The following is a 17,069-nucleotide window of genomic DNA, read 5'->3' as shown; positions in this document are numbered from 1 at the left end:
CACACACACACACATTTTGGTATTTAGGTTGTGTTTTGGATTATTAGACTAGAGTATGTTAAAAGTGGTTCAGAAACATCCTTCTGAATGAATGGATGTTAATATTCAGGTGTGTGTGTGTGTGTCCCTGCCTATGTGCTGTCATCTTAATTTCTCTCTGTCCCGTCAGGCGGTAGCTCAGCAGGGGTAGGGAAGGGACGGTAGGCACGCCATGACCCCGGGGTCCTGGCCCCAGACATGTAAACACGGTGTCCATGTCCAGCCGTGACCGTCTCAGGAGGAAAGCACCCAGACGGACTCGTGGTTCCTGCATGCCTGAGCCGGACGGAAATAAATAAATAATTCCAAGGAGCAGCTGACTCAGGGCCTGTCTGCCTGATGTGGGAGCAGGGCTGCTGTGCCAGTACACCAGCATGCAAGGCTCTGAGATACGCTACTGGTTCTACTAAAACTGCTGTGTGCTGCGGCTGCTGCTGCTGCTGCTAATGTGTGCCGGTGACATTTCCTTTGTTCCCGGTAGAGGTGCAGGAAGATGTGGATTGTGAGGGAAATGGCAGGCAGCAACTGAAACGGTAACCGTGTCTAGGTGGGTGAGGGGGTGGTGGGGGGGGGGGGGGGGAGTCTGACAGCGGGCGTCTGTGATGGGCTTAGATTCGAGTCGAGTCTGTACGGAGAGGAGGTCTATGCGTCTCGTGTGCAATTCGTCTGATTCCCAAGGCTCTTCACATCGTAGCTCTGTCGTCCCGCCTTACAGACTCCTGTTGGCTCCCTTTGTTACTGTTGGGAGCAATGTGCTGAGAAATGAAGTGCAGGATGAGGTAAAGCTGGCAGGGAGTGTGTGTGTCGGTGGAGGAAAAACAAACCCAGTAGTGCCTTAGACCGTAGACCAGTGGACCTTTTCAGCACAAAGTCAGAGGTAGCGTCACTCGACCGCCCATCTCCTCCGTTCCTCCCCGTGTGTGTAGGGTGTAGGGGGGGGGGAGATGGAACCAGGAGGTGTTTTATGAATGGCTGTCTGCTGGGCGCTGGACCCTCGGCCCTCAGCCATCGATCAGCGTGACTCATTCGCTTCATTAATGGCCGGGTTTCTCAAATTGCGTCGGCCAGTTTCGTGTTCTCAGGAGGCGGGACAATTACTTCCCTCAGCCTCTCTCCCTGTGTGTGTGTGTGTGTGTGTGTGTGTGTGTGTGTGTGTGTGTGTGTGTGTGTGTGTGTGTGTGTGTGTGTGTGTGTGTGTGTGTGTGTGTGTGTGTGTGTGTGTGTGTGTGTGTGTGTGTGTGATAGCCTCTCTGTTTGATTTTCTCTCTCTCTCGGTCTCTCTCTGTGATAGCCTCTCGCTCTCTCTGTCTCTACGTCTGTCTGTCTCTGTCTCTACGTCTCTCTCTCTCTGGATCTCTCTCTGTGATAGCCTCTCTCTCTCTGTCTCTCTCGGTCTCTCTCTCCTGCGGTCCCATCTCCCTGCTTTCATTGTCCTCCACCCTCTCCACGGCCCATTTCCACGGGAGGAAATGAGAGATGAGCTGCAGCCAGGCACAGATCCTCGCCTCGTGTTTCCCCACGCCCTGCTTGGCTTTCTTTGGCTCATGTCCTCCACCCACCACCTCCACCTCCACCACCACCACCACTCCAGCCCACTGCGTTGGCTCTTAATGGGAACTGAGAACAGCTAACCTCTGGGAGCCGGTGGTTAGGAGGGAGGAGGGAGGGGGGGAGGAAGGGAGTGAGTGAGAGAAAGTTATTGTTTATGTCATTTTGATTGTCGTCCATCTGAAACTTTATGAGGTTGGCCGCCTGGCTCGGCCAAGGCCGTCTTGAAAAAGAGAAATTAAATTCAGATTTTTTTTGGTCTGAAATAGAAAATGTGGTTAAAATCCACTAAAATAACTAAAGCGCGATTTATTTTGTTCTCAAAACGGAACAGGGCGTTGACAAACGTTGACGCCCCGTTCAGTTATACAATTGATAAACTATAAAGTGTTCATTTAAAGGACTGAAGACGCGACACTCCAAGGCTGAAGTGTCTCAAAGCGTCGGGTGAAGTGTGCCCTCCTTGGCATTCGCCGGGCCGCCAAGTCGTCCATTTTGAATCATGAGGCGGAGTGGAGTCCAAACGGACGACAGAAGCAGAACCCCAGCGGGCTCATTATCAAGGCCGCCGGGGCGCTGCTGTAAACACGGAGCGTAGCTGTGTGGAGTACATTCTGCTCCACTTAAAACCCCATTTCTCCTCCACCACTCTCCAGAGAGAGGAGGCTGTCTGCACTACAGAACCAACCGACGACGTGCCACACACACTCTCTCTCTCTCTCTCTCTCTCTCTCTCTCTCTCTCTCTCTGTGTCTCTGTGTCTCTGTGTCTCTGTCTCTCTCTCTCTCTGTGTCTCTGTCTCTCTCTCTCTTCTCCCCGTACCCCAAGACATCCCCAACACAGGAATGTGTTTCTATAGCAGCCAGTAGCCAGAGTGTTGTGTAGTCAAACGAAGGGTTGGTCTTTGTAAATACTGGGGTGGGCTCACCGGTGTTGGTTTCTGTGTGCTGACTGTTGACCCTATGTTGGGGAGGAAGAGCCTGTGTTTGGGGAGGAAGTTGGGCCTGTTTTAAATGAATGAATGAATGTATATCTGGAGCAGAGTTCAGCAGAGCAAACTCCTTGTTTGGTCTTTTGAGAAGAGCCATGTTGTTCTCCTTAACACCCAGGGCCCCTCCCACCCAGGCTAGCAGCAGATTTGGCCCTTCTCGTGTGTGTGTGTGTGTGTGTGTGTGTGTGTGTGTGTGTGTGTGTGTGTGTGTGTGTGTGTGTGTGTGTGTGTGTGTGTGTGTGTGTGTGTGTGTGTGTGTGTGTGTGTGTGTGTGTGTGTGTGCTCTGTTACTGTAACGACTTCAAAGCCTGTTAGCTCCATGTTGGTCCCTCTGCAGTGACACTGAAAGCACAGATCAAAGCCTCAGTGATGACCCTCATCCCTCCCTCCTCACCCCCTGCTGGGGCGGTCACCCCCCCCCAACCCCAGTTAACCACTGGGGGGCTGGGAGTCAAACGGGGCTGAGGAGCTGAAGAACAGCCAGGCTTTGCTGAGAGAGTTTGGGATGGAGGGATTTTTCAATCATCTGTTAATGGAAGATAACATGACAGACTCCACAGAGCTGGAAGCTCAGAGTTTGTGTTGTGAGGGCCAGGCTTTTCAGGTTGTCACGATGTGAGGCTCAGCAGTTTTACAGGTTTACAATTCATTTACTTCATGTGAGTCGTTTAAAAGGCATGCGCATATCCGAAGGGACTTAAAATTAAGTGAATTCTGTGGATTCAGTAGCAGGTAGGGGCCGGGCGTGTTGCTCACGGATGCTTACAGAAGGGCTGTGGACGCAGGAGATCAAACCCAGTATCTTCTGGCTGTGTGTCGGCACAGCCTAGTCTCTGCTCCCTGTAATACCCTGCCCCCTCTTCTGGTGTTTCTGTGTAGTTCATCAGGTCTTCAGTCCGTCACACAGACCACAGACACTCACCTCAGCCCTACAGACTCCACCGTGTGCATGTGATGGAACGTTGTGAATTTAATTTAAACTGATATGTGACTCAAGCTGTGTTTGAGAATGTGTCTGTTGTGTGTCTTTTTACATATGTGTCATTGAGGATATGTAGGGAAGGAACTATAAAATTGCATCTGTGTGGCAATGAAAACTGCAACTCAAACTGGATTGATTACATTTTCTGAAGATCTCTTCTCTCACAGCCCCATGGAAATCGCTCTTTAACTGTTGTTTATCCCCTCACTTTTTTTCCTCTTTCTTCCAGCAAAGAGCGCCGGGCAAGGTGCTGTTTGACCTGGTCTGCACCCACATGAACCTCATCGAGGGGGACTACTTCGGTCTGGAGTTCCAGGACCACCACAAGATGACAGTGAGTGACAAGGTCGAGGGGATGGGGAGTCGGCCCGTGTCGATGCGTTGTTGTCGTTATTCCTGACGTTCTGTTGGGCCATTCTGTTCTTCTGCTCTTCAGGTATGGCTTGACCTCATCAAGCCACTCATAAAGCAGCTCCGACGTAAGTTCACTCTGTCACAAGCCGTACACAAGTAGAGTGATGCGGGGAGTGTTTGCTAAACGATACACTTAAAGTAAATTTTATGAGTAGTTGATGATATAATTGTGTTGGCCTGGATTTGTTGTGTATAGAATAAAATGCAATGTGGAACATGTCCCTCTAAATAAACAAGTATTTGGTGGAAGGGATTGCTGCAGAAGCGTGGAGAATTGAACCTGCATTGAGTGCGTTAGCATCGCTCTTGGTAACGTTGTGTCTAATGTGTTTAATAATCCACCCGGTCAGGACCCAAACACACGGTGCTGAGGTTCGTGGTCAAGTTCTACCCACCAGACCCCGCCCAGCTACTGGAGGAACTGACGCGGTGAGACAGAACAGGCCTGGGTGTACTCGCTCACTCACTCACTCACTCACTCACTCATTGTGTGTGTGTGTGTGTGTGTGTGTGTGTGTGTGTGTGTGTGTGTGTGTGTGTGTGTGTGTGTGTGTGTGTGTGTGTGTGTGTGTGTGTGTGTGTGTGTGTGTGTGTGTGTGTGTGTGTGTGTGTGTGAAACACTCATCCATGCCTGATGCGTTCAGTCAATACGTGTATTGACATCACTAGCGGTATAGTAAAGGTTTATGTCAGTTGACTGCCAGGGGACATGTAGGTGAGGCAACTGAATGCCGACATCAATAACGCAGATTTAAAATGTAACAGAATTACTTCTGAACAATGTCTATATTGCTCCCAAGGTGTTTATTTTCCCCAATAAAAACGATGTCAACGTTTCGAACACATTCTGAACACATTTCATCAGACTCAGCCTCGACTCTAAGATGTTTTTTATGGCATCTGCAAAGAGATTCGATGTTCATGTGAAACTCCTTCAGCAAAATGGCTTTTGACACTTTATGATATGAGGAGTCACACAGCCTTCTCCTTCTCACTGAATCCCCTCACTTCTCCTCTTGCAGAGCATCTCTTTCAGTCAATGCTTTGTTTTAAACGTTTTCCCTGTCTCCTTCAGTTTGCTTTAAACTTAAACGTGCTCCCTGTCTCCTCCAGTTGATTCCTTGTTTTAAACGTGTTCCCTGTCTCCTTCAGTTGATTCCTTGTGTTTTAAATGTGTTCCCTGTCTCCTTCAGTTTGTGTTTTAAACGGGTCCCGTCTCCTCCAGGTACCTGTTTGCCCTCCAGGTGAAGCAGGACCTCTCCGCCGGACGTCTGACCTGCAACGACAGCAGCTCCGCCCTCATGGTCTCCCATGTTATCCAATGTGAGTGCAGCAAACTCATTCTTCTTCGTTTGTTGTGCTTGTTTATTACGTTTTTTTGTGAATCTGGCAGCAGCCATGACCTGCTGTTTGTGAAGCCCAGGCGGAAGGGACTAGCATGTAGTTCCTCTAACGGCCTGTAGGTGGTTCACGGTAGAGACTAGCACGTAGTTCCACTAACTGCCTGTAGGTGGGTCACTAGAGACTAGCATGTAGTTCCTCTAACGGCCTGTAGGTGGTCCACTAGAGACTAGCATGTAGTTCCACTAACTGCCTGTAGGTGGTCCACTAGAGACTAGCATGTAGTTCCTCTAACGGCCTGTAGGTGGTTCACGGTAGAGACTAGTCACTAGCATTCGGTTCCTTTAACGGCCTTTAGGTAGTTCACGGTAGAGACTAGCATGTAGTTATTTGAAAGACCTGTAGTTGGATCAATGTAGAGAGTTGCATCAGTATAGTATGGAGTTAATCTACATACTATGTATTTGAGTCCCGTTGGACAGTTTATGTCATTAAAAAGTAATTATGGATTGACTATGAATTAGCCATGTGAGCAGCAATTAATTTTCTGCCCTCTGCGTGCCAAATATTGATCGTTGCTGCTGGTAGCAAAAATGGTTCCAAAACAATAGCATCCTCCACAGGAAGCACATCTTCACCCTCAGAAGGGTGGTGTGTGAACCAATAGGTGAAGCCACCATGCTACATCTATGATTTGTACTGTCTATGTTGTAAATACAATCTGTGTATCTTCTGAAGTGATGTTATGTCAGATGCTAGAGTTAAAACCTAGACTCTGCATGCATAGCCATCCAATCCCTCCCTCCCACTATTGGACGTCATGGCACTTAATGTACGCACTTAATGTATGTTGTATTTATTCATAGTACTTAATTGTCTAGCATCTGCATTAGCTAGCTATCACTGCTGTATATGGAGAATGGGTCAGCCTAGCGATTGTTAATACTTGCACTTGGTTCTATGAACATCTTTACTGTACCGACAGTGATATATTGTTTCACTTCTTATGACAAATGTACGTAAACCCATAACCTGAACGATAGAATAGAACAACAGTAATTAGTGGTTTGTTGCCATTTTTCAAATGATATTATTATAGTAACAGCCCAAACAATTATCCCATATAATTATAATTGTCCGCTACATTAGCACCCCCCTCTAACACACAACCCTAAACACAGACGGGGAAGATACTCAACAGGATACACAGAACTGTCATGTTTATCATGCTGAGCATGTCCTCAAACAAGGATCCAAAAACAGGTAACCACCAGAATCCCTGTGTTGCTATGGATACCGTTCAGGTAGATTCCGTACTCTGAGCATCTCCATGACACGGCACAGCGACCCTCCAGGAAATAGACACAGCCTTTCCTCAGCTTACGCTCATCAGCCCTTTATCTGATGCCAAAGCCGGCGTTTTAACCCGCTGATTAAAGACAGTGCCTTGCTCATGGGAATACCGGCGCGTTTTTATTAATGTTCTATATTTCTAAACCCCATGAATATGCAACAACTCTCCCGCCGGTTGTATTTAATCTTAAATTAATTGTTTGTTTTAATGGTTTTCCAGCATTTACCCAGCGTACATAATTCTGAATATTCCGTTGAGGGGGCGGAACATGGCTGGTAGCGGAGCCCGGAGCGTGTAGAAGTAGTGCTCTCTATTTAATGCTGCGTTTAGGAAACGCAGAAGCCGTGGTCCCGTGGGTCTTCAGCGGTGCTTCTCTGAGCTCACAGGCCGTCTGCTGTCCATTACTGCCGTCCGCTCTGGTCCCATGGTATTGATTACTGGTTAGTTATGGTCTTGTTAACGTGTCGTACAGGTTACTGATGGTCTTCTTGGTGTGGACTGGTGAGTTATCAGCTATAAAGCGGATGCCTTCCACTTCCATGAAGCATCCTTTGCAACCATCAGGAATTAAACCCAGGCCCTGGGTAAGGAATAACTGAGGAATAACCCTTTAGCGTCAGGCTAACGGGGAACCTCCTGGCTAGGGTTCAAGGGAGTTTGTAGAGGAGGTCGATGTGTCTGCCTCACTGCCACACTTGCTCCTCCCCAGGGGGGTCTTGGGAGTATAAAACTGCTGCTTCAAAGGCCGTGCAGCGCTAACGTTACTTATTACTGCCTTATTATTCTAAGGCCAGAGTGGCCTAGTCCCCGACGCAGCTTTAGCCGACAGCGGCCATTAATCGTTGTTTAACATGAAACGTTTTTTAACACGGTTTCTCCTTTCTCCTCCTCCTCGCCCCCCTCCTCCACGACTCCAGCGGAGATAGGGGACTTCGAGGGCAGCCAGAGCCGGTCCCACCTCCTCAACAACAACTACATTCCAGACCAGATGGCACTGATGGACCGCATCATGGAGTTCCACTCCAAGAACACGTGGGTTCCTCCTCTCCCAGAATGTATTGGGTCTCCTGCCCGTTCCCGGCAGCAGAGCCGGCCGTGAGCTCCCAGTGGCGGAGGACCTATGAATGCGTTCCTGTTATTCCTGAGCTCCGTGCCCGGAATACGCCGGCGTAGATCTCATCGGTGGGCCCTGGAATGAAACGCACCGGCGGTTTACTGGAGATATTAAATCAGAGGTCACACTCAGGAACTTGACCATCCCAGTTACCGTTTTATTTATATTGTATTTTTCACCGAGTGATCATAGAATTGTTAATTACGCTCAGAAAGGCCAAGTTATTATTTTTTTTCCATAGATCCGACGTTGTTGCTAAGCGCCTCTCGAACCCTTTAGTCCAAAGCGCCCAGCAGTGAGTTCAGACCAGCAGCCTGGCCTCAGTACTCACCGACCCGCTGCCCTTCAGTGCAGCCTGGGCCCCGTCACCGGCCTTTTGTGGGAGAACCGGTTTGTCCGTCCCCGGGACTCTCCCCCTGGACAGAGAGAGAGAGCGGGAGGGGCGTGGCGGGCCGCTGGAGGTTATTGGAGAGCTGCAGGTCTCCTTCACTATCCTCTAGCGATGCAGCATGATGCAGCTCTGTGCGACCGCACAGCCCGACCTAGACAGCTGACACGCACAAACATGCCTCCATTAGGTCTAAGTGCCCTCTTTCGCTTGTCTTTTTTTGTGTTGATTTCAGTTACTGCAAATAAGATAAGGGCTTGCGTGGTTCTGGTGGCGCGGTGCCACGCTGAGAGTTAAATCTCTAATTAAGTACCCAACGCTCAGGAAACACAGACGCATTGGCTCTGATTAGAAGTAGGATGTCTGTTAGCTTTCTGTCCTCCTCCACTCACTCACTGTCTGTGTGTCTCTCTCTCTTTCGGTCTTCTATCTGTCGTGCTATCTGTCTCTCTCTGTCTCTCTCTCGCTCCCTCGCTCCCTCTCTCTCTCTCTCTCTCTCTCTCTCTCTCTCTCTCTCTCTCTCTCTCTCTCTCTCTCTCTCTCTCGGATGATCATGGGAACCGCCCCCCCACCTCTATTAGTGAGACTCTGTTGGGTGATTTTCTGGGATTTAAGACATTTGGACGAATTACTGAAAGCGTAAACTCCCAGAAAGAAAACTCCCAGTTTTCATGTGGTGGGTCTCGACGAACATAAACCCAGAAGTCTGATTCGCTATTTAAATTCTGTTTTAAGGCATGTCAGTCATGCCTTAATTCTCCACTATTGCCTTAAAAAAAATAATGATAAAATAAGAAGGAAACAACGTTCATCTGGTTGCTATTGGTCCAGCACTCATCCTGGTCTCAAAGGGCCCCACCGTATAAGACCCCCTAAAGTCCCACCTTAACCTGGGCTGTCTAAAGGTGCAGGGAAAAACCCCCAAATCCAAAGGGATGAACAGGACCCTCTCCCAGTAGGATGTGGGATCCCACTCCCAGTAGGATGTGGGATCCCTCTTCCAGTAGGATATGGGATCCCTCTACCAGCAGGATGTGGGATCCCACTGTACCCGGGAGACCCTTGGACTACAATAGGTGTTCACTGGGCCTATGATGGTAGCAAAGAGAACCAATCAGAAATGACAGGTATGTAAGATGAGTAATGAGTCCAACGGATGTGCCTTGCTAGTGGGCAGACGCCGGCGGAGTCGGACTACCAGCTGCTGGAGGTGGCGCGGCGGCTGGAGATGTACGGCGTCCGACAGCACCCTGCCAAGGACCGGGAGGGCACCCAGCTGAGCCTGGCCGCGTCCCACACAGGGGTGCTGGTCTTTCAGGTGAGCTCGGCCTGAGGGGGAGGGACTAAGGCCTGTCACTCAGACGTCAGCTGATATACATGTGTTGGGGTTCAAAGAGTACCCTCTATTTATCTCTTTTTTTTACCCTCTTTTTATTCTCAGCACTAAAACACTATTACCCAGCGCGCCTTGGGGTACATGGTCATGATGTGCCTTGCTTGTGTTTCAAGTGTTTTACTATCAAATTTGCAGTATATCCTCGTCGGTGTGTTTTTTTAGTTATTCTTTCTGATTGCCTTTTCCATTCGTACAGGGACACACGCGGATCAACGCCTTCAACTGGTCCAAAGTACGCAAGCTGAGCTTCAAGAGAAAACGCTTCCTCATCAAGCTGAGAGCCGACCTGAACGTAAGTCCGACCTGATAGCCCAGCGATGGAGCGCATGTGGTGTCTGAACGCAGACTCCGGCGAGGTCGTCGTTGTTGTCATGTTTACTAACCGGGCCGCCGTGGTCGTCCTGCCCCAGAGTTCGTACCAGGACACCCTGGAATTCCTCATGGGCAGCCGGGACTGCTGCAAGGTGTTCTGGAAGATCTGCGTGGAGTACCACGCCTTCTTCAGGCTCTTCGAGGAGCCCAAGCCCAAACCCAAACCCGTCCTCTTCACCCGCGGCTCCTCCTTCAGATTCAGGTACCAGGGGCGGCATGGGGCTCAGGAGGTAGAGCGGGTTTGGCTGGTCACCGGAAGGTTGCTAGTTTGAGTGTCGAGGTGTCCCTGGGCGAGATGCCTGACCTGGACTGCTCCTGACGCGCTGGCTGTCCCCCTGCGTGGCTGACTCCGCTGTTGGTGTGTGAATGTGTGCATGAATGGGTGAATGTTAGGCAGTATTGTAAAGCGCTTTGAGTGGCCACTGGTTAGAAAGTATAAATGCAGTCTGTTTACCTTAACCAAGCGCAGGCTGCGCGGAGCCTCCGCCCACTCTCTGCTCCGCCTTCTCCTGTGTACTGCGTGAGGTAGCGCTGTGGTAGTTCCCGCTAACTCTACGTCCGTCACACCGTGTGTTGTGTGTTCTCTCCGCAGCGGGCGCACGCAGAAGCAGGTCATCGACTTTGTGAAGGAGTCTGAGTTTAAGAAGATCCCCTTTGAAAGGTGAAAGGTCGTCACCGTCGATTTGTTTCTGGTGACAGCCACTAAAAACGAGGGAGTTGTTGAGAAATAATCCCTTGTTCCTACACACTTCTTGACAGCAACGTATTAGATGTAATGGAGCACGGTCATAAGGGGGACTCATAGACAGCGTTTACCAAGCATCTCAGACGGGCCGATGCATGTTAAGGACCTTTAGAGTCACAATGTAGACACAAACATCTCAGGATACAGAGAAACCCAAACCAAAGAGGGGGTTCTCACAGTCTAAACTGGGGGGCTTAGACCGTGTACAAAACACATCTCATTTACATTAAGGGTTAGGGCATTTAGCAGATATTTCTATCCAACGCGACTTACAATAAGTACATTTGTCAGAAGAAAGAGAAACAACAATATATCGATGTTTATACAGATGTTCATAGAACCAAGTGCCAAGCACTAACAATCTCTGGGTGAACCCTGTATACAACAAAGATAGCTAGGATAAGATGCTACACAATGAGTACTATTCTTAAGTGCAAGGATGCACAACAAGCATATTGAATGAACTAGCAATAAAGTAAAAAAGGTTGCATCATTGGTGACACAACTGTTTGCATAGCAGGAGTGTAGCGCTCTCTGACCACCGCTGTTGTCTCCTCCCTCTAGGAAACACAGCCGGGTCCAACATGTCTGCCGGCTGTCTCCTGTGCCTTCGCCGCGCCGGCAGGAGGTGCCTTCAGAGGTCAGTCTTGATGATGTTCTCCTGGCTCAGGCTAGTCGTCGTAGCTAGGGCTAGCTGTCGTAGCTCAGGCTATGCCATGCTGGCTCGAGCTAGACGTGCTGGTTCACACTAGCTGGTTGTCACTCTGTCTCTGTGTCTCTCTCATCCCTCCCGTCTCTCTCTCCCCTCTCTCTCGTCTCTCCGTAGCAGAGCGGCACCCCTGCTGGTGGGGTGGACTCGCCGCCTCCGCGCCACTGGAAGGAATCTGCGCTGGTGACTGCAGAAGACCCCGCCCTCTCCTCGCCCCGGACGCGGGCCAGCCCCGCGGTGAGCCTGAGGAACGGCCGCGAGGACCCCAGGACCACGCCCCCCCCCGGAGGGCCCCGCCCCGGCCCAGAGGAGCCCAGCAGGGGGCCGGCCCGCCCCAACCACCCGGATCCTCTGAACACAGGTCCAGCCTCTCGCTCTCCTCCGGCTAGCGGCTTCTCTTCCCGCGCGTACGTCAGCTGTAGCGATCTAGAGGGGGAGTACGTCTCTGTGGGCGCGGGGTGGGGGGGTGTGGCAGGGAGTGCGCGGGAGTCTCACCCCCCTCAGCGGGACCCCCCCCTGGGTCGGGGGAGACACAGGGAGGCGCCCTCACCTGCTCCAGCCCTGCTCCGCACGGGCGGCGGGGAGATGAGCGAGGTAGCCCGGCTGTTGTACCAGAGGAGTGGCCAGCAGGGGGCCCTCTACATCCCGAGCCCCCTGGTCGCCCAGCAGGACCCGGGCTCCGCCGTCGGCCCCTTCCATCGGACCGGCAGCTCCTCCTCCGACGGCGTCGCCGCGCACAACGGCCACGCCGAGGACGGACGCTGCGTCGACGGCGACCACCTCGGCGGTTACGACTCCGGAGGGCTCCTCCCCCCCGGGCGAATCCCCTACCCCCAGTCGCCGCGGAGACGGCCCCACCGCTCCCCCGCGCCTGACCCTTCACCTGTCTCCGCCCCGCTACCCGCCCTGTCCCGGGCCGAGCGCATGGCCGCTCTGGAGCGCCGCATGCTGTCCGACGGCGAGGGGGCGGCGCCGGTCGCGGACCACGCCCACGCCGCCGCGCGGGGCCGCCACGGCGGCCTCGGCCTGCCGGGCTCGGGTCGCGTCAACGGCTGCTTCACTCCCAGCGGCTCGGAGTCCAGCGATGCAGACTCGGACACGGAGACGGACCCGGACCCCGCCGCTGCCGTCGTCCCCGGCGGCCGCGGCGGCTACACGCTAACGGGTGGCAGCGCGGTGGAGGGCGGCGCCAGCGGCCCGCTCCGCTCCCGCCTCCTCCCCAGGACCCCGTACTCTTTAGGCAGCCTTCAGCTGGACGAGGGGGCCGGCGAGGACGAGAGCCACGCCTTCAACGACGAGGACCCAGGGCGGGTGTTCAGCTGCTAGGCTGAACGGGTTAGCGGCTTACGGGTTGGCGGCAAACGGGTCCGGAGGATTCTGTCGTCCTCGGACCACACCTGGGCCTGTGGTCTATTTTTGGAATGGATGGTGATGGCCAATTATCGTGGAGGTGTTCTCTAGCGTCTGGGGACCCGTGTGGACCTTTTCCAACCATTGTGTTCCGAGGGTTTACTCACTGGTCTTCATCACTGGAAGCAGTGCGTTGTAGACGCACCCCCAGGTGTCTGTCCTCTAAAGTCATGTTGCCCTTTTTAAATGGCAACACACACACACACACACACACACACACACACACACACACACACACACACACACACACACACACACACACACACACACACACACACACACACACACACAGGGCTTTTGCTCATCATTTTATGTTGGTGCCAATAGGATTTACTGCTGTACATATAAAGATGATGACAATGGTCCCCAAAGCTATGGTAACATCATAGTTTAACCTTGGAGAGTGTAGCCGTGGAATATGTCACTGTTATTCTATTATACTATATTCTATTTTTTTTTAAATATAATTTGAGCCACTTTACTGATTGGGTGCAGCTGGTCAGCTGGTTTCAAATGCCTTTCCTTGTGTCTTCTGTTAGGGAACGATGGTTTCTAGCTGTTTGCCCTCTGTTCACTGAAATTTCAGATTAAGCGTGTCAAACAGGGGAGCGCTATCTGGTCGAGCTAGCTGGTAGAGCTAGCGTGTAGAGCTAGCTAAGTCCCTGCTTAATGTGATTTGGGTTTGTTAATGCCGTTAGGCATTGATGGAGCCGATTATTCTGACTTTGACTTCATACTGTCTGTCTTTAGTTGACTGTGGGAGTTGAGTAGCGGTTATGTTTACAGTCAAGCTCTGTGACTAAGGCCAACTTGGAAGCATAATAGGAGGAATGAACGCCAACAATGTCCTGGTGGATATGATGCATAGAGAATGTGGTTTGCTTGCTTTAGCTCGGGTGAACTTTTCATTTCAAAACGGCCCTGAACTTTTTTACTACCCTGAATAATTCATTTGCTTCACCCCCACATTTCTGTCATTTCTGTTTATATATTCATCAAAGCTTAACATGCTGCTCTGTTTGCTTCTCTCTGTCTCTATCCTTGTCTCTGTCTGTGATTGTTTCTCTGTCTCTCTCTCTTTCTGTGTCTCTCTCATTGTCTAATCCATTTACTATTGTGTCTGCATGTATCTCCTTTCTCCCAGCTCAGACCTGCATGTCCACCTGTACTGGTGCATGATGGTCATTACCTTTCTATACAGTAAACAATGCAACCCAACACATACTTGTTGCATCTTCTTATTCACTGCCAAGTCAGCCGACAGTTGTGTTGGGAAGTTGGAAATGGCAGAAAAGTGTGTGTGTGTGTCAGACATGGTTAAGATCCTGCTTAGTGTTTCCTCGGTTGTGATGCTGACACCATGCTCCACGTGGGGACAGAGATGAGATGCTGGATTATATGTACCGCTTGTCCTTAATGGAAACATAATTTGTAATGAGGTGATGTTAAATCTCTGTTGACACCGATTGGCTGAAGGGTACGGAATTAAACTATTGCTTAAGGGAATGTTGGTGATCTGAGTGTGTTTGTGCACTCGAGTCGCTGACGCCCAATCAACAGAAGATGGTACCTCCACACCACGCCTGATTTAAAGGGGACATATTATACCACCAGGTGTGAGTGTGATTAGCCATTACAAGCTGTTTTGAAAATGTTCCGCTTCTGACATCACAGGTGGGAGTGTCCACTTAGATGAGTGCTGGATAGATCAATCTACCAGCCTACCCAGTGGATTGTAGCAAACGTTGCTCATCTATCCGTCACACATCTAGGTGGACTCGCCCACCCGTGATGTCAGAAGTGGCTTGTAACTAATCACACCCACACCTGGTGGTATAATATGTCCTCTATAAGGGCTGGGGAATGAGACAGCCTTAATGGGATTCAGGTGTCGATGTTATAATCACGAGTGCTTTGTAAACCGGATCCTGACATCAACCAATGGCTGACTCAATCATCTATTATGTGCTCTCCTTATTAACCCAGGCGTAGTCCGTAACATAGTGGCACTTTAAATAGCTGAGCCTAGTGTTAAATTTAGACCATTTGTTACAACGCATGCTAATTACGGAGACATGCAGCACTCGTCTTCACGACTACTCTCTTTACTCTCTCGCACCGCTATTTTCTCTATGTCTCAGTCGCTCTCTCACCCTCTCTCTCCATATTTACAAACCACTCTATTTAATGGTGTCTTTCATTGATTCCCTTTCCTCTTCCTACTTTCACATCGTGTACGGTTGTATCTGAGAATAAGTTTAGAAAGGTTTTCCTTCTACATCCCACCACGGTTGATTGTGTAAGAGGAAAACCGCTCTGCTGCGTGTGTTTGACGTGCAGGACGTCGGGTCCCCCTATCCCCCTCTTAGCCGCGTGGCTCCTGTGTCTGTGGGTCTGCTATAGCGCGTGTTTATCCCTTCAGTCGTTATCTGTGTTTAGTATGTGTTGCCTGTGTAGCTCGTAGCTACACTCCCTCCTCTCGGCGTGGTGTTGGCGCCCGGCCAGCTGAGCGATGTCGTGACGAGAAATCCCCCAACTAGATTTATCTCCTCTCCGTTGTCCTAGCGTGTGGTGGCCCATTAAATGAGGTGTGTGTGTGTGTGTGTGTGTGTGTGTGTGTGTGTGTGTGTGTGTGTGTGTGTGTGTGTGTGTGTGTGTGTGTGTGTGTGTAATCTCTGCTCTGTTTATGCCATTCGTACCCGGGGAAAAACCCAGCAGACAATGGTGTGTGGCGAGGTTGTTGCGGTGGGAAGGCCTGTGCAGTGTGAGTAAGCGTAGTGGTAGATGGAAGTAGCTGCTCTAGTGAAACGCCAGTAGTTTTACCAGCCCTTCACAGAGCTAGCCAGCTTGTCCAGACGGGAGACCCTTACCCCCACAGACAGCCGAGACGAGTCTGAACTCTTTGCAAAAGGATGTGCAACGTTGCTTTGACCCCTACACCCACCACCCCTCCATCCCACGCTGTCCCCAGCCTTGACTGTTCCCCTCTGTTGCACCGAGCCACCCAGTGGTCCGAAGACTTTACTGCTATGGGGGGGACGAACAACTCGAGATTGCAAATACACAGACGCTTACGAAAACACAAAGCCGACTTGTTGAATGTTGTCCCTCACTCTGACACCATAGCCTTTTGTCTGCGGTCGAATTCTGTTGATTCATTTTTCCTTCTGTCTATTTTCTGTGAGCTGTTGACCTTTACTCGGTCTCACGCGGCCCCCTCCGTGTTCTCTCTCTCTCCTCAGGAGGTGGGGTGGTGTCCAGCAGCCCCCACCTGCCGGTGTCCCCAGGCCCCCCCCGGCCCCACGCGCTCCTCAACGGCCAGAAGTCCCTGGACCTCTGTGGCCTGAGCCCCGACGGACGGCAGCCCTCGCCGCTCACCAGCCCGCTGCTGTACGACGCCGGCTGCGTGCGCACGGACGACGAAGACGAGGTCCGCAGGAAGGTGGGTGACTAGTCTCACAAATCAGACTTCAAGTTCTGTATCCAAAGTCTGATTCGTCATCTAAAGTCTGATTCAGTATTTAAAGTCTGATTTGTCATCTAAAGTCTGATTCAGTATCTAAAGTCTGATTCCAGCAGGCTAGCTCAAATCCGGGAGAATGGAGCGTTTCACTTTGTTTCGCTTCATATTCGTTTTGACCAATCATGTCGCTCGAGGCGGGGATCTTTAAGCGAGTGATTGGCTAACCGCAAACACAGACCAACCCTAGTACTTTTCCTGGTGGGAAGACGAGCTATAGCTCATGCTGTCTGCCCACCACTGTTCTAAGAAGTGTAACAACTCAGCAGCGTGGAGCCACTGTAGGAAGTCACTGATTAAAACCTCTTCTGAAGGCGTCATCCACTAGTTAGTTTCTCTTCAGTAGCGCGTGTCTGTAACAAACAGGAATTTAGGCGTAGCCCCGCCCCTTACCCATTCTGGTTTCGAAGCCCAGGCTCTCAGACTTTATCCTCTTTTTAAACAAACAGTGAATCATTTATATCATTTTTTTTTTATATCACGACTGCCTGTGATGCTTTGTTCCATCAGTTATCAGGGTTTGTTTCCCTCCTGTTGTCTTCTGCTCGTTCTTCAGCGTTAGACCTTTTAAAAATAGCACAGGACTTACCTCAGAATACCTGCCCTACATAGTGGCCCCCGGGGGGCTGGGGCCCAGTACTGTCTCCTGAACCCCCCCAGAAGAGGGATGGGCTGGGGGCCAGGCGGGTAAGGACGTCCAGGAGGGTCCCAGCTCAGACGTGTCCTCTCCTCTCTCTCACACTCAG

At 51.0% G+C, this 17,069-nt stretch overlaps 1 protein-coding gene across 1 annotated transcript in view; it reads left to right on the top strand.

The window, feature by feature from the left end:
- Positions 1–17,069, top strand: part of LOC311358810 (FERM, ARHGEF and pleckstrin domain-containing protein 1-like) — a gene marked incomplete at its 5' end in the record, with an annotated part of 29,932 nt that overhangs the window by 1,299 nt on the left and 11,564 nt on the right. The window contains 14 exons of the mRNA XM_084478922.1: positions 521–572; positions 3,458–3,521; positions 3,790–3,894; positions 3,997–4,039; positions 4,325–4,403; positions 5,200–5,297; positions 7,587–7,701; positions 9,342–9,489; positions 9,764–9,859; positions 9,978–10,141; positions 10,532–10,600; positions 11,249–11,324; positions 11,511–11,754; positions 16,046–16,245. Of these exons, the coding sequence (XP_084335048.1) occupies positions 521–572; positions 3,458–3,521; positions 3,790–3,894; positions 3,997–4,039; positions 4,325–4,403; positions 5,200–5,297; positions 7,587–7,701; positions 9,342–9,489; positions 9,764–9,859; positions 9,978–10,141; positions 10,532–10,600; positions 11,249–11,324; positions 11,511–11,754; positions 16,046–16,245 (1,553 nt within the window). The remainder of the gene's footprint in view (positions 1–520; positions 573–3,457; positions 3,522–3,789; positions 3,895–3,996; positions 4,040–4,324; positions 4,404–5,199; positions 5,298–7,586; positions 7,702–9,341; positions 9,490–9,763; positions 9,860–9,977; positions 10,142–10,531; positions 10,601–11,248; positions 11,325–11,510; positions 11,755–16,045; positions 16,246–17,069) is intronic.

Source organism: Micromesistius poutassou, assembly GCF_964030765.1.
Source record: "Micromesistius poutassou genome assembly, chromosome: 14".
Classification (NCBI taxonomy): Eukaryota; Metazoa; Chordata; class Actinopteri; order Gadiformes; family Gadidae; genus Micromesistius; species Micromesistius poutassou.
The sequence above is the reverse complement of the archived record's forward strand: the minus strand, read 5'-3'. Positions and strand labels throughout refer to the sequence as shown.